This window comes from Strongylocentrotus purpuratus, unplaced genomic scaffold (assembly GCF_000002235.5).
Source record: "Strongylocentrotus purpuratus isolate Spur 01 unplaced genomic scaffold, Spur_5.0 spur5_scaffold_21, whole genome shotgun sequence".
NCBI lineage: Eukaryota > Metazoa > Echinodermata > Echinoidea > Camarodonta > Strongylocentrotidae > Strongylocentrotus > Strongylocentrotus purpuratus.
Genome location: NW_022145607.1, coordinates 27,835,417 through 27,862,344, shown reverse-complemented (window position 1 = coordinate 27,862,344; position 26,928 = coordinate 27,835,417). Strand labels below are relative to the sequence as shown.

The window sequence follows — 26,928 nt, the reverse complement described above, 5'->3', positions numbered from 1 at the left end:
TCCAGGTTATAAGATTGATAGTAAAACAATATATACCTTTTTTCATTTCATATGAAAATTTGGAGTGCTACGGACGTGCTAATGGAGAGACAGCTATTTCAACTATGAATGCTGATGAGACTTAATATTTGAATTTAAAATCCTACAAAAAAGAATAATCGAATCTCTTCGTCCCCGTTTGTATTATTTTTATAACATGTCAGAAACTGCAAAGTGTTCCATGTATATTTGGTGATACACTTTTTTGGTATGTGAAATTAGTTTTTTCAATGTACTATTTCAATCAGATGTCAGAATAACATATTGCTTTTATAAATGAATGAGGATGGCAACTGTATCATGATGTAAAGCGTAAACATATATTTAAGTAGCGTAATGTCAGCAATTGTGTATCCAATACAATGTTATTATTATTACAGATTAAGACTCGACATCCAGTATGTGGATCATCCCCCCCCTCCCCCTTCACCCATTTTTACGTGAACATGTTATAGGGTCAGTAAGATTACCAGATGATATGCCAGGGGAAAAAAATCTCATCCTTTCTGACAATCATGGATCACCAACTATTATTTCGTCGATAACAAAATCAGGATGTTTAGGTTATTCCCTAAATAAAGCTTTCTTCATGAGTAGTGTGATTAAGGAATGGTTTACGACCGTTCTGCCTTCTTGTTTTTTCTATTTTGTTCTGTAAGACTTTAGACATGAGCCACGTCTTGTATTCATATTTACCCACAACTCCCTCTGGCAACAGGTCAATATGATCTAGAAAATATCATTTTCTTTATCCGTGATATCCAAAGTCCAAATTGGATCATTACAGAAAAACCTATTGATCACCTCTGTCATTACCTATCAGTTATTACTCAATACCATTAATGCATTATATGGGTCTCAAAAGATTCCAGGAACTATTGAGAAGTGTGCTTATTTCAGGTGACAAAAATTGTAGCTCATTACAAGATACAATGTGATTGTTTTAAGATGTTTTAATAGTTGGCAACGACATTTATATGATTTTGAACAAATTGCTGAATGTTGAGTATAGTTTTGATGGGTGTTGTTAAATATTCATTCAACATAATGTTGGTATCATAACAGATTGAGACTCTTGTTACCCCTGGTTGGGATCTCAGTGAACGTCCCTCTGCATCCCGTGATTTCGCGAAATTCATATGTAACATGACTCATCTGAAGAACCTGACACTTGACGGACGGTATCACGATGACTTCTACTCAAAATCGTCTTCGATGGCATCATTCGCAAAGGTATTGATTTAATCATATTTATTAGGACTCTTAGCAAATCACTACATTTTCTGTATACTGGAGTTGAACTCTTTCCTTTATAGTAAAACTCAAGTATACAATTTAAGTCGGCCTATTGGTACACCGTAAGAGGAAGCAGGTAGGAAAAATCGAACGTTTCAGGGAGTGGATGTGAAACGTGAACTTTCTGTCATAATACAGTGTACAAAAACAGAGTAAAGATTAACAGATTGATAGTGGGTAATAATTATATACCATTTTTGGACAACATTTTCAGGCAATTGCATTTTGATGTATTAGGGCAGTTGCTGGACACGGAACAGTTGTCATATTTCAGCGCAGAACGTAAGATCATTCCGAATTTGAGTGTGAGTTTTTGGTTTGAAGTCTTCCATTGAGCATGCATATACATGCCTACACATGTTAATGGAAGCATTACTGCACTGACTTTAAATTTTGAATTTGCATGTGAATGACATAACGTTTTTGTGACAATGGGGATACACTGGAAGCAAAGGATGGGCTTTCACATTGCCTGCATTCTTATCTTCTTGGGATTGGTAGCAGCTATTATCATTAATCCAAAAGAACTCCCCACTACCAAGTCGTTGGTGAATGTAGCTCGTGGGTTGCCTGGCAACCATAGACGATACTTGAAATCCTGTATTTCATACTACAGTAACTCTACCGCTTATTTTAACATTGAGATTATGTGTTGTGGTGATGTCAAGTCGAACCCAGGTCCTCTTGAAAATAAGCAATTTGAAGCTCGACCTATCAGCCAGTCTGTAAATCGTACCTATTCTACCTCGTCTCTACTAGATATTCGCGCTTCTGCTCATGTGCCTAATAGGCTCCCTGCCCCCGTTTGGAAACGAATTAATGACTTGGGAATTTGCCGAAAACCTCCAACCCACAGAGGTGTCCGTTCTGGTACAAAAAAACAACGTAGAATCACAGTGCTCTTGTCAAAGAAGAGAAACACGAATTGCCATCAGTCCGAGGTTAATAACCAAAATTTGATAAGAGTAAAGATAAATAAATGGAACACACCTACACTAATGAACACGAATGCCAGATCGTTAATCCCGAAACTTGATGAGCTATCAGTTATTTTATTAAACAAGAAAGTGGATGTATGCTGTATTACTGAAACCTGGTGTCAATCTACTATCCCAGACTGTTCGTTAACTATTGATAATTATCACCCCCCGATCCGTTGTAACAGGGACCATACCACTGGTGGTGGAGTCGCTTGTTATATCCATACATCTGTGCCCTTTAGTGTGCTTTCTGAATTGTCGGAAAATCAAGTAGAATCGATATGGATCAAGATGCAACCAAAGCGCTTACCAAGACGGTTTAACCCAATCATTCTAGGTACTTTGTATCTTCCGCACAACTCTAAAATTGAACATGACCAAATGTTGCAACATATTTATTCTTCCTTGGACAGTATTTTATGCAGATACCCTAGCGCAGGTATCATCCTGATGGGTGATTTCAATCACATGCCTGATGTATACTTGAAACGAAATTACAAATTAAAACAAATAGTGAAGAAGCCTACACGTCAGGGAGCAAAACTTGATCTAATCTACACCAATATGGCTGAATACTATAAGGATCCTGAAATAGAAGCTGCTCTTGGATTATCAGATCATAAGGTTGTGATTTGTTCACCTAAGCCGTCATTCTCGGCACCGTTCGCAAGGAAACGGATAATGAAAGTTAGATGTATTAGTGAAAATGCCAAAGCCTTGTTCGAGTCTGACCTCCAGAAGATAAATTGGAACCCATTGTACCGAGCTTTGACATGTCTTGATAAGTATGAGAAATTCGAAAGCTTGCTTATCTCATTGATTGAAAAACATTTCCCATTCAAGACTGTTTCGAGGGTTGAAAGCGAACGACCGTGGGTAACTGACCATTTCCGAGAATTGGTCAGTAAGCGTCAACGAGCTTTGTTTTCCAATAATTTGAGTCTATACAATTTGCTGAGGAATAAAGTCAATCGCATGAGAAAAACCTTACGCAAAAAGTACTACCAAACTAAAGTTGATCAGATAAATAATAAGCATCATCACAACTGGTGGGAAGAAGTTAAGAACCTCACTGGTCAGAAGTCTTCGTATGACCCATTATCCAACCTTTCAAATGGCATCGCAAACGGTGACAGAAGTATTTTAGCCAACATGATCAACTCCTTCTTTGCTTCGGTCTCGGAAGACCTTCCGCCGTTAGAAGCTACTGGTACGTCATCATTCCTCGAGCATAATATTTCACCTGATGCATATATCATTCCTCCTCATGACGTAGAAAGACAGTTGAGATATATTAACGTGAGAAAAGCACCTGGTCCAGATGGGATTCCTTCCTGGATTCTCAGAGATTTCTCCCCTATTCTAGCGGAGCCGGTTTGCTCCATTTTCAACGCTTCCATTGCCGAAGGGTTTGTACCGTCTATTTGGAAATCTGCAGATATAATTGCCTTACCCAAGACAAACCCCCCTGTTTCCATCGAGAGCGATCTGAGACCGATCTCCCTAACACCAGTGTTAGCAAAAATATTAGAAAGTTATGTGTGTAAATGGGTTTGGAATGATTATCTCCCCCATGTTGATCCAAACCAGTATGGGAACATACCAGGGTCCTCAACTGTACTTGCCTTGATCAATCTCCTTAACAATTGGTCATTTGAAACAGATGCTAAGAGAAAGGCTGTGAGGATTGTGTTGGTAGATTACAAGAAAGCTTTTGATAGGATAAATCACGATTTACTTCTTAGAAAGTTGGGAAATTTGCAGGTGAATCCTACACTTGTTAATTGGATAAGAGCGTTCCTCTGTCAAAGAAAGCAAAGAGTTAAAATCGATCAAATAAGATCTAAGTGGCTGACAGTTAATGGGGGTGTCCCACAAGGGACTAAAATGGGACCACTGTTGTTTATAATTATGATAACGGATTTAGGTTGTAATCTTCCCGTTGTCAAATATGTTGATGACACAACATTGTATGAGATATGTCCATATGGTGAAAATGGCACGATTCAGAATACCCTCAATGAACTTGCACACTGGTCTGACTTAAATGATATGCAGATAAATCCAATGAAGACCAAGGAAATGGTTATTTGCTTCATGAAAGACGATCCAAACTTACCATATCTTACCATCGGTGGAAATCAAGTAGAGAGGGTTCAGGATGTTAAGCTACTCGGTTTGTACCTCAATAACAAACTTAACTGGGATACCCACGTGAAAGAAACCTACACTAAAGCAGCAAAACGCTTGTACCTTCTTGTTCAATTACGAAGGGCAGGTTTAAATCAGACTGATATGTGCAGATACTATGTGGCATGCATTAGATCGGTGTTAGAGTATGCTTGCCAAGTATTTCATGGAGGTCTGACCAAAGAACAATCCGAAATGTTAGAGTCAATCCAAAAAAGGGCAGTTAGAATCATTTCTCCTGGACTATCATACTCTGACGCCCTTGTCTCTCTTAACCTCCAATCTCTTTCTGTACGTAGACAAAAACTATGCCTTAATTTGTTTACCCAAATTCGTAACCCCAGTCACATGCTAAACCATCTTCTTCCTGCTCCAAGAGAAACAAGATACTCTCTTCGGAACAGCAAAGACCTGTACCCTCCCAAATGCAAAACTAATAGATACAAAAATAGCTTCATACCCTGGTGTCTGTTTAATCTACAATGATCTTGCCAAATTTAATGTATTTTTATTGTCCTTTTTATTGAGTATATTCTCGTTAATCAAATTTAATAATTTTAATAAGAAGACATCAATCCTATTTTATATATTTGTGAATATCATACGACACCGGTTTAATAGTGTCTTCAAATTGTGTACTGGGTATTAAATTTAATTAATAATCATTATTGCCAATTTTATATTGAATTAAAATACCGTGTAGACATTTTACTTAAATTACACCCTTGTTTATTATATGAATTTTAAAATAATTGAAAATGTAAAAAATTTGATATCAATCGAATTTGTCTGGATTAATTTTTACGAATAATGCATTATACCACCACTCAATTTGGGTTTACTGTCTCTCTCTTTCTTTCAAAATCTTCCTCAATTTTAACTGTTCTGAACAATATGTTGATGTCAGTCGATATATGATTATTGGTCCATATATTTATGTTTAAATCTTGTTTTACATATCTGTTATTATTATACGACACCGGTGTATTAGTATCAAACTTGGGAGTACATGTACTCAAGCTTTGTACAGGGTATTATATTTAATTAATAATCATTATTGCCAATTTTATATTGAATTAAAGTGCTGTGTAAACGTTTTACTTAAATTACACATTTTCTTATTATATGAATTTCAAAATAATTTAGAATGTAACAAATTTAATATCAATTGAATTTGACTGGATATATTTTTTTTAGGAATAATGCATTATACCACCACTCAATTTGGATTTACTGTCTCTCTCTTTCTTTCAAAATCTTTCTCAATTTTAATTGTTGAACAATACGTTGAAGTCAGTTGATATATGATTATTGGTCCTGTGAAGTCCTATGTACCTTATAATTATGCTTAAATGCGATTGCTCTTGAGTGTTTTTTCTTTTTCTTCTTTTCATATCTATGTATTTAAAGTGTCAATTTATACAGTTTTATTGTACAAAGTATATATACATATAACTATACTGTGAACCATTTTTATGCCTGCCTTTTTACTGTATGAAATCCAACTCATGGTTGCAATAAATGAATGATTTATATAAAAAAATTTGTTCATTTCATATGAAAATTCGGAGTGCTACAAACGTGCTAATGGAGAGACAGCTATTTCAACTATGAATGCTGATGAGACTTAATATTTAAATTTAAAAAACCACAAAAATGAATAATCGAATCTCCTCGTCCCCATTTGAATTATTTCTATAACATGTCAGAAACTGCAAAGTGTTCTATGTATATTTGTTTTTACACTTTTCTGTTATGTTATATTAGTTTTTCAAGTACTATTTCAATACAATTTTAGAATAACATATTGCTTTTATAAATGAATGAGGATGGCAACTGTATCATGATGTAAAGCGTAAACACATATTTAAGTAGCATAATGTCAGCAATTGTGTATCCAAGACAATGTTCCTATTATAACACATTAAAACTCGACATACAGTATGTGGATCATCCCCCCTCCCCCTTCACCCATTTCGACGTGAACATTTATAGGGTCAGTAAGATTACCAGATGATATGCCAGGGGGAAAAAATCCCCTCCTTTCTGACAATCATGGATCATCAACTATTATTTCGTCGATAACAGAATTAGAGTGTTTAGGTTATTCCCCCAAAAGGCTTTGTTCATGAGCAGTGTGATTTAGAAATAGTTTACGACCTTTCTGCCTTCTTGTTTTTTCTCTTTTGTTCTGTAAGACTTTAGATCACGAGCCACGTCTTTTATTCATATTTACCCCCCCCCCCCCATTCCCTCTGTCAACAGGTCAATATGATCTAGAAAATATCATTTTCTTTATCAATTAAGCCAAAAGTCCCAATTTGATCAATATAAATAAACCTATTGATCACCTCTGTCATTATGGGTCTCAAAAGATTCCAGGAACTATTGAGATGTGTGCTTATTTCAGGTGACAAAACTTGTAGCTCATTACAAGATACAATGCGATTGTTTTAAGATGTTTTAATAGTTGGCAACGACATTTATATGATTTTGAACAAATTGCTGAATGTTGAGTATAGTTTTGATGGGTGTTGTTAAATATTCATTCAACATAATGTTGGTATCATAACAGATTGAGACTCTTGTTACCCCTGGTTGGGATCTCAGTGAACGTCCCTCTGCATCCCGTGATTTCGCGAAATTCATATGTAACATGACTCATCTGAAGAACCTGACACTTGGCGGTCGGTATCACGAAGACTTCTACTCAAAATCGTCTTCGATGGCATCATTCGCAAAGGTATTGATTTAATCATATTTATTAGGACTTTTAGCAAATCACTACATTTTCTGTATACTGGAGTTGAACTCTTTCCTTTATAGTAAAACTCAAGTATACAATTTAAGTCGGCCTATTGGTACACCGTAAGAGGAAGCAGGTAGGAAAAATTGAACGTTTTAGGAAGTGGTTGCGAAATTGTACAAGAACAGAGTGATTACATCACAATAAATGAACGGTTTAAAGATTGATAGTGAGTAATATTTACCGTTTTTTTCATTTTATATGAAAATTCGGAGTGCTTCGAAATTGATATTAAAATGGAGAGACAACTATTTCTTTTCTGAATACTGACTTAATAGTTTAATAAACAAACCTACACAAATACACAATCGAATCTGTTCGTCCCCGATTGTATTGTTTTTGTAACATGTTGAAAACTGCAAAATATTCCATGTATATTTGTAGTTACACTATTCTGTTATGTAATATTAATTTTTCAAGTACTATTTCGATCTAATGTCAGAATAACGTATTGCTTCTGTAAATGAATGAGGATGGCAACTATTTCATGTAGTATGTAAACATATATTTAAGTAGCGTAATGGCAGCAATTGTTTATCAAATACAATTTTACTATTATAACGGATTAAGACTGGACATCGAGTATCTGGATCATCCCCCACCCCCTCACTTATTCCGACGAGAGAATGTTGTAGGGTTAGTAAGACTACCGAATCATATGCCCGAGGTAGAGAAGGAAACCCCTCCTTTCTGACAGTCACTGATTTACAACTAAAATGTCGATAAAATAATCATAACGATAACATAAACAGTCCTGTTTAGGACTACACATCCTCAAGAAAGATTACCGAGAGTCCTTTTCAGGACTCCTCAATCCTCTCTCTCATATGGTGCACCCGCAAGCCTACTGTATAACATAATCAGGGTGTCCAGGTTCTCCCCCGAATAAAGCTAAATTTTTGTAGTGTGATTGAGGAATGGTTAACGAACGACCGTTCTGCCTTCTTGTTTTATTCTCTTTTGTTCTGTAAGACCTAATATCATGAGCCACGTCTATCATTCATATTTAACCATTACTCCCTGTGTCAACAGGTCAGTATGATCTATAAAATATCATTTTGTTTATCTGTAATGCCCATAGTCCCGATTGGATCAATATAAATAAACCTATTGATCATCTCTGTCATTACCTATTATTTATTAATCAATACCATTAATGCGTTATATGGGTCTCAAAAGATTCCAGGAACTATTGAGATGTGTGCTTATTTCAGGTGACAAAACTTGTAGCTAATTACAAGATACAATGTGATTGTGTCAAGATGTTTTAATAGTGGCAACGACATTTATATGATTTTGAACAAATTGCTGAATTTTGAGTATAGTTTTGATGGGTGTTGTTCAATATTCATTCAACATAATGTTGGTATCATAACAGATTGAGACTCTGACCATCAATTCTGAGGATCTTAGTGAACGTTCCTCTGCATCACGTGATCTCGCTCAGTTCATCTGTAACATGCCTCATCTGAAGAACCTGACACTTGGCGGTCGGTATCACGATGACTTCTACTCAACATCGTCTTCGATGGCATCATCCGCAAAGGTATGGATTTAATCATATTTATTAGGATTCTTAGCAAATCACTACATCTTTTGTATACTGGAGTTGAACTCTTTCCTTTATAGTAAAACTCAAGTGTACAATTTAAGTCGGCCTATTGGTACACCGTTAAGAGGAAGCAGGTAGGAAAAATTGAACGTTTTAAGAAGTGGATGCGAGAGTGTACAAGAACAGAGTGATTACATCACAATAAATGAACGGTTTAAAGATTGATAGTGAGTAATATTTACCGTTTTTTTTTTTTCATTTCATATGAAAAAATGGAGTGCTTCGAAATTGTTATTTAAATGGAGAGACAACTATTTGTTTTCTGAAAACTGACTTAATAGTCTAATAAACAAACCTACACAAATACACAATCGAATCTGTTCGTCCCCGTTTGTATTGTTTTTGTAACAAGTTGAAAACTGCAAAGTATTCCATGTATATTTGTTGTTACACTATTCTGTTATGTAATATTAATTTTTCAAGTACTATTTCAATCTAATGTCAGAATAACGTATTGCTTCTGTAAATGAATGGGGATGGCAACTATTTCATGTAGTATGTAAACATATATTTAAGTAGCGTAATGGCAGCAATTGTTTATCAAATACAATTTTACTATTATAACGGATTCAGACTGGACATCGAGTATCTGGATCATCCCCCACCCCCTCACTCATTTCGACGAGAGAATGTTGTAGGGTTAGTAAGACTACCGAATCATATGCCCGAGGTAGAGAAGAAATCCCCTCCTTTCTGACAGTCACTGATTCACAACTAAAATGTCGTTGATAAAATAATCATAACGATAACATAACAGTCCTGTTTAGGACTACACATCCTCAAGAGAGATTACTGAGAGTCCTTTTCAGGATTCCTCAATCCTCTCTCTCATATGGTGCACCCGCAAGCCTACTATATAACATAATCAGGGTGTCCAGGTTCTCCCTCGAATAAAGCTCAATCTTTGTAGTGTGATTGAGGAATGGTTAACGAACGACCGTTCTTGTTTTATTCTCTTTGTTCTGTAAGACCTAATATCATGAGCCACGTCTATCATTCATATTTAACCATTACTCCCTGTGTCAACAGGTCAGTACACTCTTAATGTCAGCGAGTAAATTGTGCCGAGTAAAACAAGTTGAGTAACAAAATGAGCAATTCAGTACTCAAGCTGGAGTAAGACCTTGATTTTAGTGGTACTCGTCACCCGAGTAATTTGTTACCTTCGATAAAGAGTAAATCAATGACTCAACATTGAGTACGAATTTCGTTTGTATCAATTTTGAGTAAACTACGGTTGGGTATTACGCTGCGGCAGGTGATAAATAAATCAACATTGATCTCTTACCCGAATTTACCTCGGGTGCGAGTGAAAGTTGGATCGATGGAACGTGCAACTAGCTGTCAATATGCATGTGACACCTGTTCTACACATTTTTACATAATAACAGCTGTATGTTCCTTTGTCTACCTATTAAAGGAACTGGATATTTTGTACTCTTTCATTGTCCGTCATGTGCATGTCTCGTGCATGCATGTGCGCGTGCAGAAAGATGCGAAAGAACTGAGATACACTCTTAGAAAAAAGGGTGCAAAATAAGAGTTTGCACCCTTTACATAAAAATGAACCCTATTGAAGGAAAAGGGGTTAAAAAAGGGTGCAATATAAGATTTTGCACCCTTCCCACAAAAATGAACCCTATCGACCAAAAGAGGGTGCAAAATAAAAGTTTGCATATTGCATGCATATTCATGATTACTTTCCACGTGTTCACATAAAAATACATTTATCATGATTTGTTAAGCAAATTATGACAATGCACATCAATTTTTTGATTTTGTATTTTCCTTTGGCAATCATTAACCAATATATTATTTTGTCTGATCATGTTACAATTACATTCACGTTTTAGCAATAGATATATTGATTATATGATTACTAACCAAGAAACATCATGCATGTTTTATATGTATTTGTGTACAAGCAAATTTTACAAGTATTCCTCGATGATGGGTGCAGGATTGCACCTTTTAAAGGGTGCAGGATTGAACCCCTAAAGGTGCTGCTATTGCATCGGTTTGCACCCCTAATGGAGTAAAAACATGTACTTAACTTAGTACATGTTTTTACTCAATATTGATTGAGCAACTAAGCGTTACCCAGAAAACATACTCAATATTTGAGCAAAAAAATCGCTCAAACTATTTGAGTCAAAACATGTACTCGTTAATTATTGAGTAAAATTTGGCTCAACTCATGAGCAGTTTCTTACTCGACATGAGTTGATTACGTTTCTACCCAGTACTGAGTAAAAAAGGAAACCGCTAAACAAAGAGTAAATATTGAGTAAAGGTTGACTCATTCAAACTGAGTAGAGATTTAGTCTTTTATTGAGTAATATTTTTACTCAACAGATGGGTAGATTTGTTACTCAACACATGCTGAGTAAAGTTTACTCAAAAGTCGGGTGATTTCCTTTTGACCACCCAAAAGAGTAACATTTTGACTCAAATTGAGCAGTTTTTTTTTAGAGTGTATGATCTGGAAAATATCATTTTGTTTATCCGTAATGCCCATAGTCCCGATTGGATCAATATAAATAAACCTATTGATCACCTCAGTCATTACCTATCAGTTATTAATCAATACCATTAACGCATTATATGGGTCTCAAAAGATTCCAGGAACTATTGAGATGTGTGCTTATTTCAGGTGACAAAACTTGTAGCACATTACAAGATACAATGTGATTGTGTCAAGATGTTTTAATAGTGGCGACGACATTTATATGATTTTGAACAAATTGCTGAATGTTGAGTATAGTTTTGATGGGTGTTGTTAAATATTCATTCAACATAATGTTGGTATCATAACAGATTGAGACTCTAACCATCAATTCTGAGGATCTTAGTGAACGTTCCTCTGCATCCCGTGATCTCGCTCAGTTCATCTGTAACATGCCTCATCTGAAGAACCTGACACTTGGCGGTCGGAATCACGATGACCTCTACTCAACAACGTTTCCGATGGCATCATCCGCAAAGGTATTGATTTAATCATATTTATTAGGACTCTTAGCAAATCACTACATCTTTTGTATAATGGAGTTGAACTCTTTCCTTTATAGTAAAACTCAAGTGTACAATTTAAGTCGGCCTATTGGTACACCGTTAAGAGGAAGCAGGTAGGAAAAATTGAACGTTTAAAGAAGTGGATGCGAAAGTGTACAAGAACAGAGTGATTACATCACAATAAATGAACGGTTTAAAGATTGATAGTGAGTAATATTTACCGTTTTTTTTCATTTCATATGAAAATTCGGAGTGCTTCGAAATTGATATTAAAATGGAGAGATAACTATTTCTTTTCTGAATACTGACTTAATAGTTTAATAAACAAACCTACACAAATACACAATCGAATCTGTTCGTCCCCGTTTGTATTGTTTTTGTAACATGTTGAAAACTGCAAAATATTCCATGTATATTTGTAGTTACACTATTCTGTTATGTAATATTAATTTTTCAAGTACTATTTCGATCTAATGTCAGAATAACGTATTGCTTCTGTAAATGAATGAGGATGGCAACTATTTCATGTAGTATGTAAACATATATTTAAGTAGCGTAATGGCAGCAATTGTTTATCAAATACAATTTTACTATTATAACGGATTAAGACTGGACATCGAGTATCTGGATCATCCCCCACCCCCTCACTTATTCCGACGAGAGAATGTTGTAGGGTTAGTAAGACTACCGAATCATATGCCCGAGGTAGAGAAGGAAACCCCTCCTTTCTGACAGTCACTGATTTACAACTAAAATGTCGATAAAATAATCATAACGATAACATAAACAGTCCTTATTAGGACTACATATCCTCAAGAAAGATTACCGAGAGTCCTTTTCAGGACTCCTCAATCCTCTCTCTCATATGGTGCACCCGCAAGCCTACTGTATAACATAATCAGGGTGTCCAGGTTCTCCCTCGAATAAAGCTTAATTTTTGTAGTTTGATTGAGGAATGGTTAACGAACGACCGTTCTGCCTTTTTGTTTTTTCTCTTTTGTTCTGTAAGACTTTAGATCACGAGCCACGTCTTTCATTCATATTTACCCACCACTCCCTCTGTCAACAGGTCCATATGATCTAGAAAATATCATTTTCTTTATCCATTAAGCCCATAGTCCCGATTGGATCAATATAAATAAACCTATTGAACACCTCTGTCATTATCTATCGGTTATTACTCAATACCATAAATGCATTATATGGGTCTCAAAAGATTCCAGGAACTATTGAGATGTGTGCTTATTTCAGGTGACAAAACTTGTAGCTCATTACAAGATACAATGTGATTGTGTCAAGATGTTTTAATAGTGGCGACGACATTTATATGATTTTGAACAAATTGCTGAATGTTGAGTATAGTTTTGATGGGTGTTGTTAAATATTCATTCAACATAATGTTGGTATCATAACAGATTGAGACTCTAACCATCAATTCTGAGGATCTTAGTGAACGTTCCTCTGCATCACGTGATCTCGCTCAGTTCATCTGTAACATGCCTCATCTGAAGAACCTGACACTTGACGGTCGGTATCACGATGACTTCTACTCAACATCGTCTTCGATGGCATCATCCGCAAAGGTATTTATTTAATCATATTTATTAGGACTCTTAGCAAATCACTACATCTTTTGAATACTGGAGTTGAACTCTTTCCTTTATAGTAAAACGCAAATGTACAATTCAAGTCGGCCTATTGGTACACCGTTAAGAGGAAGCAGGTAGGAAAAATTGAACGTTTTAGGAAGTGGATGCGAAATTGTACAAGAACAGAGTGATTACATCACAATAAATGAACGGTTTAAAGATTGATAGTGAGTAATATTTACCGTTTTTTTTCATTTCATATGAAAATTCGGAGTGCTTCGAAATTGCTATTTAAATGGAGAGACAACTATTTCTTTTCTGAATACTGACTTAATAGTTTAATAAACAAACCTACACAAATACACAATCGAATCTGTTCGTCCTTGTTTGTATTGTTTTTGTAACATGTTGAAAACTGCAAAGTATTCCATGTATATTTGTTGTTACACTTTTCTGTTATGTAATATTAATTTTTCAAGTACTATTTTAATCTAATATCAGAATAACGTATTGCTTCTGTAAATTAATGAGGATGGCAACTATTTCATGTAGTATGTAAACATATATTTAAGTAGCGTAATGGCAGCAATTGTTTATCAAATACAATTTTACTTTTATAACGGATTAAGACTGGACATCGAGTATCTGGATCATCCCCCACCCCCTCACTCATTCCGACAAGAGAATGTTGTAGGGTTAGTAAGACTACCGAATCATATGCCCGAGGTAGAGAAGAAATCCCCTCTTTTCTTTCAGTCACTGATTCACAACTAAAATGTCGTCGATAAAATAATCATAACGATAACATAAACAGTCCTTTTAAGGACTACACATCCTCAAGAAAGATTACCGAGAATCCTTTTCAGGACTCCTCAAACCTCTCTTTCATATGGTGCACCTGCAAGCCTACTGTATAACATAATCAGGGTGTCCAGGTTCTCCCCCGAATAAAGCTAAATTTTTGTAGTGTGATTGAGGAATGGTTAACGAACGACCGTTCTGCCTTCTTGTTTTATTCTCTTTTGTTCTGTAAGACCTAATATCATGAGCCACGTCTATCATTCATATTTAACCATTACTCCCTGTGTCAACAGGTCAGTATGATCTGGAAAATATCATTTTGTTTATCTGTAATGCCCATCTTTCCCGATTGGATCTATATAAATGAACCTATTGATCATCTCTGTCATTACCTATTATTTATTAATCAATACCATTAATGCATTTTATGGGTCTCAAAAGATTCCAGGAACTATTGAGATGTGTGCTTATTTCAGGTGACAAAACTTGTAGCTTATTACAAGATACAATGTGATTGTGTCAAGATGTTTTAATACTGGCAACGACATTTATATGATTTTGAACAAATTGCTGAATGTTGAGTATAGTTTTGATGGGTGTTGTTAAATATTCATTCAACATAATGTTGGTATCATAACAGATTGAGACTCTAACCATCAATTCTGAGGATCTTAGTGAACGTTCCTCTGCATCACGTGATCTCGCTCAGTTCATCTGTAACATGCCTCATCTGAAGAACCTGACACTTGACGGTCGGTATCACGATGACTTCTACTCAACAACATTTTTGATGGCATCATCCGCAAAGGTATTGATTTTATCATATTTGTTAGGACTCCTAGCAAATCACTACACCTTATGTATTACTGGAGGTGAACTCTTTCCTATATAGTCAAACTCAAGTGTACAATTTAAGTCGGCCTATTGGTACACCGTTAAAAGGAAGCAGGTAGGAAAAGTTGAACGTTTCATGGAGTGGATGCGAAAAGTTACCTTTCTGTCATAATACATGATCAGAGTCCAGGTTATAAGATTGATTGTAAACATTCCATACCTTTTTTTCATTTCATATGAAAATTCGGAGTGCTACGGACGTGCTAATGGAGAGACAGCTATTTCAACTATCAATACTGATGAGACTAAATATATGAATTTAAAAACCTACACAAATGAATAATCTAATATCTTCGTTCCCGTTTGTATTATTTCTATAACATGTCAGAAACTGCAAAGTGTTCCATGTATATTTGTTTTTACACTTTTCTGTAATGTTATATTAGTTTTTTCAATGTACTATTTCAATCAGATGTCAGAATAACATATTGCTTTTATAAATGAATTAGGATGGCAACTGTATCATGATGTAAAGCGTAAACATATATTTAAGTAGCGTAATGTCAGCAATTGTGTATCCAATACAATGTTATTATTATTACAGATTAAGACTCGACATCCAGTATGTGTATCATCCCCCCTCCCCCTTCACCCATTTCGACGTGAACATGTAATAGGGTCAGTAAGATTACCGGATTATATGCCAGGGGGGGGGAAATCCCCTCCTTTCTGACAATCATGGATCACCAACTATTATTTCGTCAATAATAGAATTAGAGTGTTTAGGTTATTCCCCCCAAAAAGCTTTGTTCATGAGTAGTGTGATTTAGGAATGGATTGTGACCGTTCTGCCTTCTTGTTTTTTCTCTTTTGTTCTGTAAGACTGTAGATCACGAGCCATGTCTTTCATTCATATTTACCCACCACTCCCTCTGTCAACAGGTCCATATGATCTAGAAAATATCATTTTCTTTATCCTTTATGCCCATAGTCCCGATTGGATCAATATAAATAAACCTATTGATCACCTCTGTCATTATCTATCGGTTATTACTCAATACCATAAATGCATTATATGGGTCTCAAAAGATATCAGGAACTATTGAGATGTGTGCTTATTTCAGTTGACAAAACTTGTAGCTCATTACAAGATACAATGTGATTGTGTTAGGATTTTTTGATTGTGGCAACGACATTTATATGATTTTGAACAAATTGCTTAATTTTTTAATATGAATTTTGATAGGATGTTGGTAATCATTCATTCAACATAATGTTTGTATCATAACAGATTGAGACTCTTGACCTCTCTGGTAGGGAACTCAGTAAACGTCCCTCTGCATCACGTGATCTCGCTCAGTTCATATGTAAGATGACTCATCTGAAGGACCTGACACTCCTCCATCAGTTTCACGATGACTTCTACTCAACATTGTCATCGATGGCATCATCCGCAAAGGTATTGATTTAATCATATAATTCAAGACTTTTATCAAATCACTACATGTAAGTGTATATTTTAAGTCTCCCCATTGGTACAACCGTTGAGAGGAAGCAGGTAGGAAAAGTTGAACATTTTACAAAGTGGATACGAAAAGTGAACTTTCTATCATAATACAAAAACAGAAACCAGGTTATAAGATTGATAGTGAATAATATATACCATATTTTTCATTCCATATACAAATTCAGATTGCTACTGAAGTGCTAATGGAGAGACAGCTATTTAAATTGTAAATACTGATGAGACAAAATAAATTAATTAAATATCTTCAAAAATAAACAATCAAATCTCTTTGTCCTTGTTTTTAATATTCATGTAACATGTTGGAAACTGCAAAGTGTTTCTTGTATATTTGTTGATACACTTATCTTTTATGTGAAATTAGTTTTTCAAAGTACTATTTCAATCAGATGTCAGAATATATATTGCTTTTGTTAATGAATGAGGATGGCAACTGTATCATGATGTAAAGTGTAAACATATTTTTAAATAGCGTAATGTCAACAATTTTTTATCCAATGCAATGTTACTTTTATAACAAATTAAGACTTGATATCCAGTAAGTGGATCATCCCCCCCCCCTCGACCCCATCACTAATTCTGACGTAAAAATGTCGTAGGGTCAGTTAGATTACCGAATCTTATGCCGAGGAAAAAAAAATCCCCTCCTTTTTGACAGTTACTGATCCAAAACTATATATGTAATGTCGTCCATAACATAATCAGGGTGCCCAGGTTCTCCCCCGGAAAAAGCTGACATTTTCTTCAAGAGTAGTGGGATTAAGGAATGGTTTACGACGATTCTGCCTTCTTGTTTTATTCTTTTTTGTTCCGTAAGACTCTAGATCACGAGCCACGTCTTTCAATCATATTTAATCATTACTCCCTCTGTCAACAGGTCAATATGATCTAGAAAATAATATTTTCTTTATCCGTGATATACAATGTCCCAATTGGATCATTACAGAAAAACCTATTGATCACCTTTGTCATTACCTATCAGTTATTAAAAAACACCATTATGCATTATATCGGTCCCAAAAGAATCGAGGAACTATTGAGATGTGTGCTTATTTCAGGTGACAAAACTTGAAGTTCATTACAAGATACAATGTGATTGTATGAAGATGTTTTAATAGTGGCAACAAAATTTATATGATTTTGAACAAATTGCAGGATTTTGAATATATTTTTGATAAGTAGTTGGTAATTATTCATTCAACATAATGTTGGTATCATAACAGGTTGAGACTCTAACCATCAATTCTGAGGATCTTAGTGAACGTTCCTCTGCATCACGTGATCTCGCTCAGTTCATCTGTTACATGCCTCATCTGAAGGACCTGACACTTGACGGTCGGTATCACGATGACTTCTACTCAACAACGTCATCGATGGCATCATCCGCAAAGGTATTGATTTAATCATATTAAATCACTGCATCTTTTGTATTAATTGAGGTGAACTCTTCCCTATATAGTCAAACTCAAGTATACCATTTTACTCTCCCTTTTGGTACACCGTTAAGAGGAAGCAGGTAGGAAAAGTTGAACGTTTCAGGAAGTGGATGCGAAAAGGGAACTCTCTGTTATAATACAGTGTACACAAATAAGAGTGAAGATAAAAAGATTGATAGTGAGTAATATATACCATATTTTCATTTCATATGAAAATTCAGAGTTCTACAAAATTGGTAATAGAGAGACCACTATTTCAATCGTGAATACTGATGAGACTAAATAGTTTAATTAAAAAACCTACACAAATACATAATCAAATATCTTCGTCCCTGTTTTTATCATTTCGGTAACATGTTGGAATCCGCAAAGAGTTCCATGTATATTTGTTGTTACATTTTTCTGTTATGTAAAATTAGTTTTCAAGTACTATTTCAATTAAATGTCAGAATAAAATGTTGCTTTCGTAAAGGAATGAAGTTGGCAACTGTATCTGATGATGTAAAGTGTAAACATATTTTTAAATAGCGTAATGTCAACAATTTTTTATCCAATGCAATGTTACTTTTATAACAGATTAAGACTTGATATCCAGTAAGTGGATCACCCCCCCCCCCTCACTAATTCTGACGTGAAAAGTGTCGTAGGGTCAGTTAGATTACCGAATCTTATGCCGAGGAAAAAAAATCCCCTCCTTTTTGACAGTTACTGATCCAAAACTATATATGTAATGTCGTCCATAACATAATCAGGGTGTCCAGGTTCTCCCCCGGATAAAGCTGACATTTTCTTCAAGAGTAGTGGGATTAAGGAATGGTTTACGACGATTCTGTCTTCTTGTTTTATTCTTTTTTGTTCCGTAAGACTTAAGATCATGAGCCACGCCTTTCAATCATATTTAATCATTACTCCCTCTGTCAACAGGTCAATATGATCTAGAAAATAATATTTTCTTTATCCGTGATATACAATGTCCCAATTGGATCATTACAGAAAAACCTATTGATCACCTCTGTCATTACCTATCAGTTATTAAAAAAACACCATTATGCATTATATCGGTCCCAAAAGAATCGAGGAACTATTGAAATGCGTGCTTATTTCAGGTGACAAAACTTGAAGTTCATTACAAGATACAATGTGATTGTGTGAAGATGTTTTAATAGTGGCAAAAAAATTTATATGATTTTGAACAAATTGCTGGATTTTGAATATATTTTTGATAAGTAGTTGGTAATTATTCATTCAACATAATGTTGGTATCATAACAGGTTGAGACTCTAACCATCAATTCTGAGGATCTTAGTGAACGTTCCTCTGCATCACGTGATCTCGCTCAGTTCATCTGTAACATGCCTCATCTGAAGGACCTGAGACTCCGCGGTTACTATCACGACGACTTCTACTCAGCATCGTCATCGATGGCATCATCCGCAAAGGTATTGATTTAATCATATTAAATCACTGCATCTTTTGTATTAATTGAGGTGAACTCTTCTCTTTATAGTCAAACGCAAGTATACCATTTTACTCTCCCTTTTGGTACACCGTTAAGAGGAAGCAGGTAGGAAAAGTTGAACGTTTCAGGAAGTGGATGCGAAAAGGGAACTCTCTGTTATAATACAGTGTACACAAACAAGAGTGAAGATAAAAAGATTGATAGTGAGTAAGATATACCATATTTTCATTTCATATAACAATTCGGAGTTCTACGAAATTGGTAATAGAGAGACCACTATTTCAATTGTGAATACTGATGAGAGTAAATAGTTTAATTAAAAAACCTACACAAATACATAATCAAATATCTTCGTCCCTGTTTGTATTATTTCTGTAAAATGTTGGAATCCGCAAAGTGTTCCATGTATATTTGTTGTTACATTTTCTGTTATGTAAAATTAGTTTTTCAAGTACTATTTCAATTAAATGTCAGAATAATTTGTTGCTTTCGTAAAGGAATGAGGTTGGCAACTATATTATGAAGTAATTTTTAACACTAATTTAAGTAGTGTAATGTCAGCAGTTGTATATTCAACATAATGTTTAAATTATAACAGATCAAGACTAAAATAACCGAATCACATGTCCGGGAGGGGGGATCCACAACTATAATGTCGTCGTTAACACAGTCAGGGTTTTCCGACCCCCCCCCCCCCCTTATTTCCCCAATTTCCTTCAAGAGTAGTGTGATTTAGGACTGATTTGCGACCGTTCTGCTTTTTTGTTTTATTCTATTTTGTTCTATAAGAATCATTAGCCAAGTCCCTCATTCATAATTACCCTCTACTCCCTCAGTCAACAGGTCAATATAATGTATATTGTCATTTTCTTTCTCCGTAATAGCACATTTCCGATCAAACATAATTATTTTCATCACCTCTGTCATTACCTATCAGTTATAAATAAACACGATTATATTGGTCTGAAAAAGAATCCAGGAACTATTGAAGTTAGTGCTAATTTCAGGTGTCAAGACTTGTTCATCATTATACAATATATTTTACTGTGTTAATAGCATTTCATTGTGGCAGCGATATTAATATAATTTATACATATTGCTGAATTTTGAATATATTTTTTGATGGGTATTTGGTAATTATTCAAAGGTATTGATTTGATCATATATTTTAGGAATCTAAGAAAATCGCTACATGTTTAGCTTGACTAGAAGTCTACTCTTATCTGTATAGTCTAACGAAATTGGACGATTTTACAGTCTAAAGTAGGCCTACCTCACAGTTAAGAGGAGGCAGGAAGGAAAGGTTGAACGTTTCAGGACGTCGATGCGAAAAGTTAACGTTCTGTCATAATACAAACGTTATAAGATTGATGGTAAACATAATATTGTTCAAAACTATACTTCATCCAAATATATCATCAAATGGCAATGGACGACTTCTATGATAAACAAGGATTGATCACTTCTATTTAATTTTTTCAAAACTTTATCCAGGAGGGACTGTTAAAATGTTAACATTAGGCAATCATTGTATCAATGCAGCTAGGTTACACTGGTGATAATCAATAAGAAAATGTACTTGTAGCGCCTGTAATTCAGTTTTCACTAAATTAATCGACAGATTGAGACCCTTTTGTGATAATGACAATAATAATAATAATGAAAATAATAATAGTATTAATATTAATGATAATAATAATAATAACAATAATAACAATAACAACAATAACGATAAAAATGATAATATAATAACGATAATAATAATGATAACAATTTAATTTAAACAGCTCCTTTTCCAGAGGTTACAATACGTTGTGTGTCGGCAAGGATCACTTAACGGGATAAATAACGGCGAATCGAGAGTAAGGGCAAGTGCCCCATCCACTCCTTCGGCAAAACCAAATCTGGCATAATTTTACAAAGAAGAATAGGTCCGTTATTATGCATTCCCCCACCCACAAAGGCATTTAAATGTGATAAGCCTTGCCTTTTTTTCTCCATCTCACCATATATCGAATATTTAGAGGTGCTAAAGACAAATTCCCATAATGCTAACAAAGAAATAAAATTAAAGTAAATAGACTCATTAACTTAGTACATCACATTATATTACGAAGGAAAGAGGTATTTTTGATTGCTGGTCAGATAATTAACAAGAATGAGGGCATCTGAGAAAAGGTAGTGACCCCCACCCCTTTTGTTGTTGTTGTTGCTTGTCATAGATTTTCGGGCTAATGCCTCCCGCTAGATTATCTTTGATCCGCCACTGCATAACCAAGCCCTCCAAATACTCGTCTTTATTTGTTAGCTTTATCTCTTGTATTGATATTCATTAAGTTAGTTGCGGTTGTTAATGTAGTGGAACATCCAAATAAAGCGAAAGTTCTCTAAAGGGATACAAATATACAAAACACCCGTCTGTGACACTTGTAAAAGGAAAGGTAATAGTTTGTAAAAATATGATCTGTAAAAGAAAACACACTACAAATCGCTTTGATATATACTACTACATTACATTCTTATTCTCAGGTGTTTTAATGCATTCGGGTGTTAAAATACATTTTCAGGTAATTTCATATAAATCATTTAAGATATGCATCAAATATCCGACATAACCATGATGGCAAGGAGCAAAAGGGTGATATACCCATATAATGTCTTGTTTCACCTTTTTTTTTTCTTTCAATGGCGTACACGGCCACTTCGCCCGCCTTCCTCCCGATATGTCTATGCATTATAACACATAAGAATACGAATCTGTAAAGACAAAACATTACTTCAAACGCTTAATTTCTTGGTGGTCTATTTGTACCTATATAAAGACACGTTTAAATGGTCTAATATTAAATATATGTTAATTCCGCAGTAAATTTTTACATGGACATTCTTTAGTTCACACTACACTGAACTACACTACATCGATAAAGATTTAAAGGAGCTACACAAAGAAAATTTACTAACAACTGATAATTAGAACAAATTACATATGGATGGAAAGATTTTCTCTTGAAAAACACGAATAATTTGCTGAGAAATCATATAGATATCAAGGAAATGCGTAAAATGCAATTTTTCAAGACCCTTCTTAGACCCCCCCCCCCCCCAAGCGACCCCAAACGTAAACCAAACACACGAGCGTAGCGAGCTCTGAATAGTGACGTCACACCCTGGACAAACAGCTCGGTACCGGCCGCATACCGGAGTCGCGCGTGTATTAGTCTGCAGCTAGACAGCCGTGTCCAGGGTGTGACGTTACAATAGTGACATCATACGAACGACTGCTGAAGGCAGTAAATCTGGATCTCAAAACTAACATTTTTGAAAGTTGATTTCTGCGGGCCCCAAACATATTTTGAAGAGGAAATTTGTAGTATTTGATCAGTAAGGCTTCCCCTTCGCAATAATATGAATTTTGCATCAATTCAATTCACTTTTGCTTCTTGGTGTGACTCCTTTAAATGTACTTATCGTGATATAAAAATTACATTTTTAAAAATCACTTTCAATATTACTATTTCAGACTCTAATACATTTATGCCAGTTTTATTCATTGTATTTGATTATTGCATATACGAAGTACGGAATACCTGATTAGACTGATTTGAAATTATTTAGTAGATGTTTATCTGATATAACTTTTGGCTAAATTAGACTGGTCCTCGTTCCATTGAATCTATAAACAGTACTTGCCTCTAACATATTTATAATGAAAAATAATGAATGATATACATGTATTGTGTGAAAGAAAGAATGGATTCCTTATAACCTTTACTATGTATGATTTTACCATGTAACTTATACTTGCATTTGCATAAGCCTTCTCGCATTTGCTCGGCGCATGTCTTTTTTATCATTGTTTATAATCTACAAACCTTGGTGTTGTCATCGACTCGAACTTGACTCTAAATCATCATGTATCTCACACATGCAAAGCCATTAGATTCCAACTCCGCACTCCTTCGCACATCCAAAGATTCCTGATACATAAGGCTACTGAAACCATGGTTCATTCCCTCATCTCTTCTCGCTTAGACTTTTGCAATTGTCTTCTAATACATCTTCCTGACTACCAGCTGCAACGCCTCCAACAACTCCAGAACTCAGCGGCCAGACTTGTAACGGTCACTAAAGGCACCACTCACATCTCACCCATCATCCAGGCACTGCACTGGCTTCCTATCCGCCAACGCATCATCTTCAAAGTCATTCTTCTCGTCTACCAAGCTCTCAACTGCACTGCACCCTCATACATACAAGACCTAGTACACCTCTACAAACCACCACGACGACTCCGCTCTGCCCACACCCAACTTCTTTGCATCCCACGTTTACGGCACTCCTGGGGAAGGCGATCATTTTCAAGTTCTGGCCCTGAACTGTGGAACTCACTCCCTCCTCACCTCCGAAATGAGACCTCCTACTCACAGTTCAAGTCTTTGTTAAAAACGTTTCTGTTCTCAAAATATTAGTTTGTTTAATTATGTCTTACATTGTACTACCCTTATATAACTTGTATTACTGTAATGTGCTTTGTATTGTATTTTATTATTGTATTATTGCAAATTATGTCCTGAAGCATGTTAAACTGTAACTTATATGTATTTTGCTTTCTTTCTTGAATTACTTGCCCACAATTATACAACTTCCACACAACTGCGCCAGGAGTGTCATTTTGACAGACATGGCGCATTATAAATGTTCCCTATTATTATTATTTTATTATTACTCATGAGGCTAGCAAAATCAATTTTCATGTTTGTGTCACTTTTTTCATGAAACTTAAGAACGCAATTATATATCTACCAACAATCGAACCAACTACATTTATTACGGCACTTTAATTTCCTTTGTTATGTACAGGATCACGACCAGAGTCGTAACACGAGCTCCACCCTGACTGAGCTGACAGTGTATGATCGCACACTAAAAGGATGGCAGGATTGTGGTTCGATGTTTGACAATGTGAAGACGGTTACTATTCGGGTAAAAGGGAGGACGCTCAACTGTGACGTCATCCAGAGGATCCATCTACCAGGAGCAACAGAACTCACCATTCGAACAGAAGAGTATGAAGACCAACCGGCTGGTTTCCACGAGGAGCCCACTTCACTACCCGATGCCCTCCTGAATATCTCCCCTCAGCTTGTCAAGGTGACATTCAGCGATCTTGACATTAGCAACAGTAAGATGGAACTAATCTTACAAGCTTTCAGATCACCTCACAACCTCAAACATCTGAAGACTCTCAGGTAAGACATCTTGTCATTTATTAAAACGAGTATCTTGACATATTTTTCCTTTTGATTTTCCTCTCTCTTTCTTTCTCTTTCTCTACCCCATCCTTTTCCTCTGTATATGAATTTTGTTCTCCAAATGATTATATATCAGTATTTTGTTATCATGAAGAATGGAAGAAAAATGGTTACAATGTTACATTAGGCATAACAACCGCTATTCATAATACAACATCGGGATCGATATTCATAATACGAGAAGTATTATACGTATACGCATTATCCCGTTATGAATAGCGACCCTCATTTCGTATTATGAATAACGGTCCTCATGAGTAGTGGCCCCCAATATAAATTATAAATAGCGTCCCATCATCACGTTTATGAATAACGACCCCGATTTCGTAATATGAATAGCGGTCCTTATGAGTAATGACCCTCAATGTGAATTGTGAATAGTGACCCTCATCTCACATTATGAATAGCGGTCCTGATGAATAACGGTCCTTATGCCTTTATGAATAGTGACCCCCTTTCAGTTTATGAATACCGGTCCTTCACATATAGGAAGTTACACGTCATGAAAAGCGGTCCGTGTGAATACGAATCATTATGAATAGCAAGGTTACCCCTGTGTCTGTGTCTGCCTCCCTCTCTCTCTTTCTCTCTCTCTCTGAATAGTGCATAACTGAAAATTAGAAATTGTAATATGTGCCAAGACAAGCATAAATGTGAAATGTTATCTTATCATGTTTATTGTAGAAATCGACATGGCTATCACTAATCATTACTCTGGTACAGCTAACGTAGTCGAGGAAGATTAAAGGTTGACATTGATAGTAAAAAAATTAAACAAGTTACTTACTGCTAAATGATACACAAATGTTTTATTTGAATTGAATTCACTGATAACAAGACTTAATTGAGTAGCCCTAAGTGCTAATGATGAACCAATCGAGAAGTCTAAATGATTAAAAATAAATTACATAATTATTACCAGCTATATTCCAAACATTGTTAGCTCCGATAACATGCCCCCATTCCTAATCAATTAACATCGACAAAACTGTATTCCGTTTAACTTGATATTGGTAGATTCATTAGATGCGGGACAGATTTGAGCGTGAATGATGTCACCACTGCCTGCAATGAAGACCACGTCATAGAGGTGGAGGTGGAGCACGGCAAACCACGTGGGTAAGTCAAGACTTGCATCGCCCTTAATGGCTGCATGACATTTATGTATGATTGCATGCAAGGGTGTCAATCCGGGGGACAGGGGGGGGGGGAATGTCCCCCCACGATTTTTTCCTAGGGGGAACATCATATCAAATGCCCCCCATGTTCTACACTGTCGCTCATAAAGGTGGAATTTTTTTTTTATTATTCCAATTCATGGAATTATTTAAAAAATAATTTAAAAATAATAGATCTAGATAATAGTATACATTCTCAGATTTTATTGAATAATAACTTGCCAATGTGTATTTTGCGTGACTGCTAAAGCATGTGTATGCTACTATGCTTATCAACTAGGGGACCTATGCCCTTAAGTCATAAATGACAGTAATGAGTATTAATGCCCCACAAAAGGGCACTAATATAGCACATCGACACGGTTTCGATCCTGGGGCCTCACAGTTACGAGGTCATTGCTTTGTCACTGAACCATGATTGTACGCAGCGGGGGCTAGAGTAGGGGGCAGTTTCAATAAATTAAAAAAAACACAGAAAATGCAATAAATTTTCAATAATTTATTGCATTTAACCCCGGTGCCTAACATAAAAAAAATTCTGTGTGCCCATGCCTTGAGTCATAATTCATGGCAGACCTGAGGATTTTTTTATGTTGGGGACCGGGGTAAAATGCAATAAATTATTGAAAATTTATTGCATTTTGTGCATTTTTTTTTAATTTATGGAAACTGCCCCCTACCCTAGCCCCCGCTGCGTACAGTCATGGTTCATAGACAAAACAATGGCCTCGTAACTGTGAGGCCCCAGGATCAAAACCGTGTCGATGTGCTATATTAGTGCCATTTTGTGGGGCATTAATCCTCATTACTGTCATTTATGACTTGAGAGCGTAGGTCCCCTGGTTAATAAGCATAGTAG

The 26,928-nt window shown here is 35.6% G+C and overlaps 1 protein-coding gene across 3 annotated transcripts; it reads left to right on the top strand.

Moving 5' to 3' along the window:
• The first annotated feature begins 1,035 nt into the window (after nucleotides 1–1,035).
• Nucleotides 1,036–26,065, top strand: LOC105441706. Of its 3 annotated transcripts, XM_030994101.1 has the most exons (11): nucleotides 1,036–1,272; nucleotides 7,081–7,248; nucleotides 8,690–8,857; nucleotides 11,741–11,908; nucleotides 13,351–13,518; nucleotides 14,966–15,133; nucleotides 16,451–16,618; nucleotides 17,908–18,075; nucleotides 19,392–19,559; nucleotides 24,440–24,828; nucleotides 25,909–26,065. In XM_030994101.1, exons 1-11 carry the CDS (start codon nucleotides 1,186–1,188, stop codon nucleotides 26,012–26,014), a joined length of 1,926 nt encoding a protein of 641 aa, XP_030849961.1. In that variant the 5' UTR covers nucleotides 1,036–1,185; the 3' UTR covers nucleotides 26,015–26,065. The 3 variants fall into 3 exon arrangements, with proteins under 3 accessions (XP_030849961.1, XP_030849963.1, XP_030849962.1); XM_030994103.1 differs by lacking the exon at nucleotides 14,966–15,133; XM_030994102.1 differs by lacking the exon at nucleotides 16,451–16,618 and having other exon boundaries at nucleotides 25,909–26,064.
• The last annotated feature ends 863 nt before the right edge of the window (nucleotides 26,066–26,928 follow it).

Bases quoted from the DNA above. Each gene is read 5' to 3' on its own strand.
- LOC105441706 (XM_030994101.1), top strand. From the start codon at position 1,186: ATGACTCATCTGAAGAACCTGACACTTGACGGACGGTATCACGATGAC. The intron at 7,249-8,689 runs GTATTGATTTAA...GTATCATAACAG, and splicing joins CGATGGCATCATTCGCAAAG to ATTGAGACTCTGACCATCAA. The intron at 13,519-14,965 runs GTATTTATTTAA...GTATCATAACAG, and splicing joins CGATGGCATCATCCGCAAAG to ATTGAGACTCTAACCATCAA.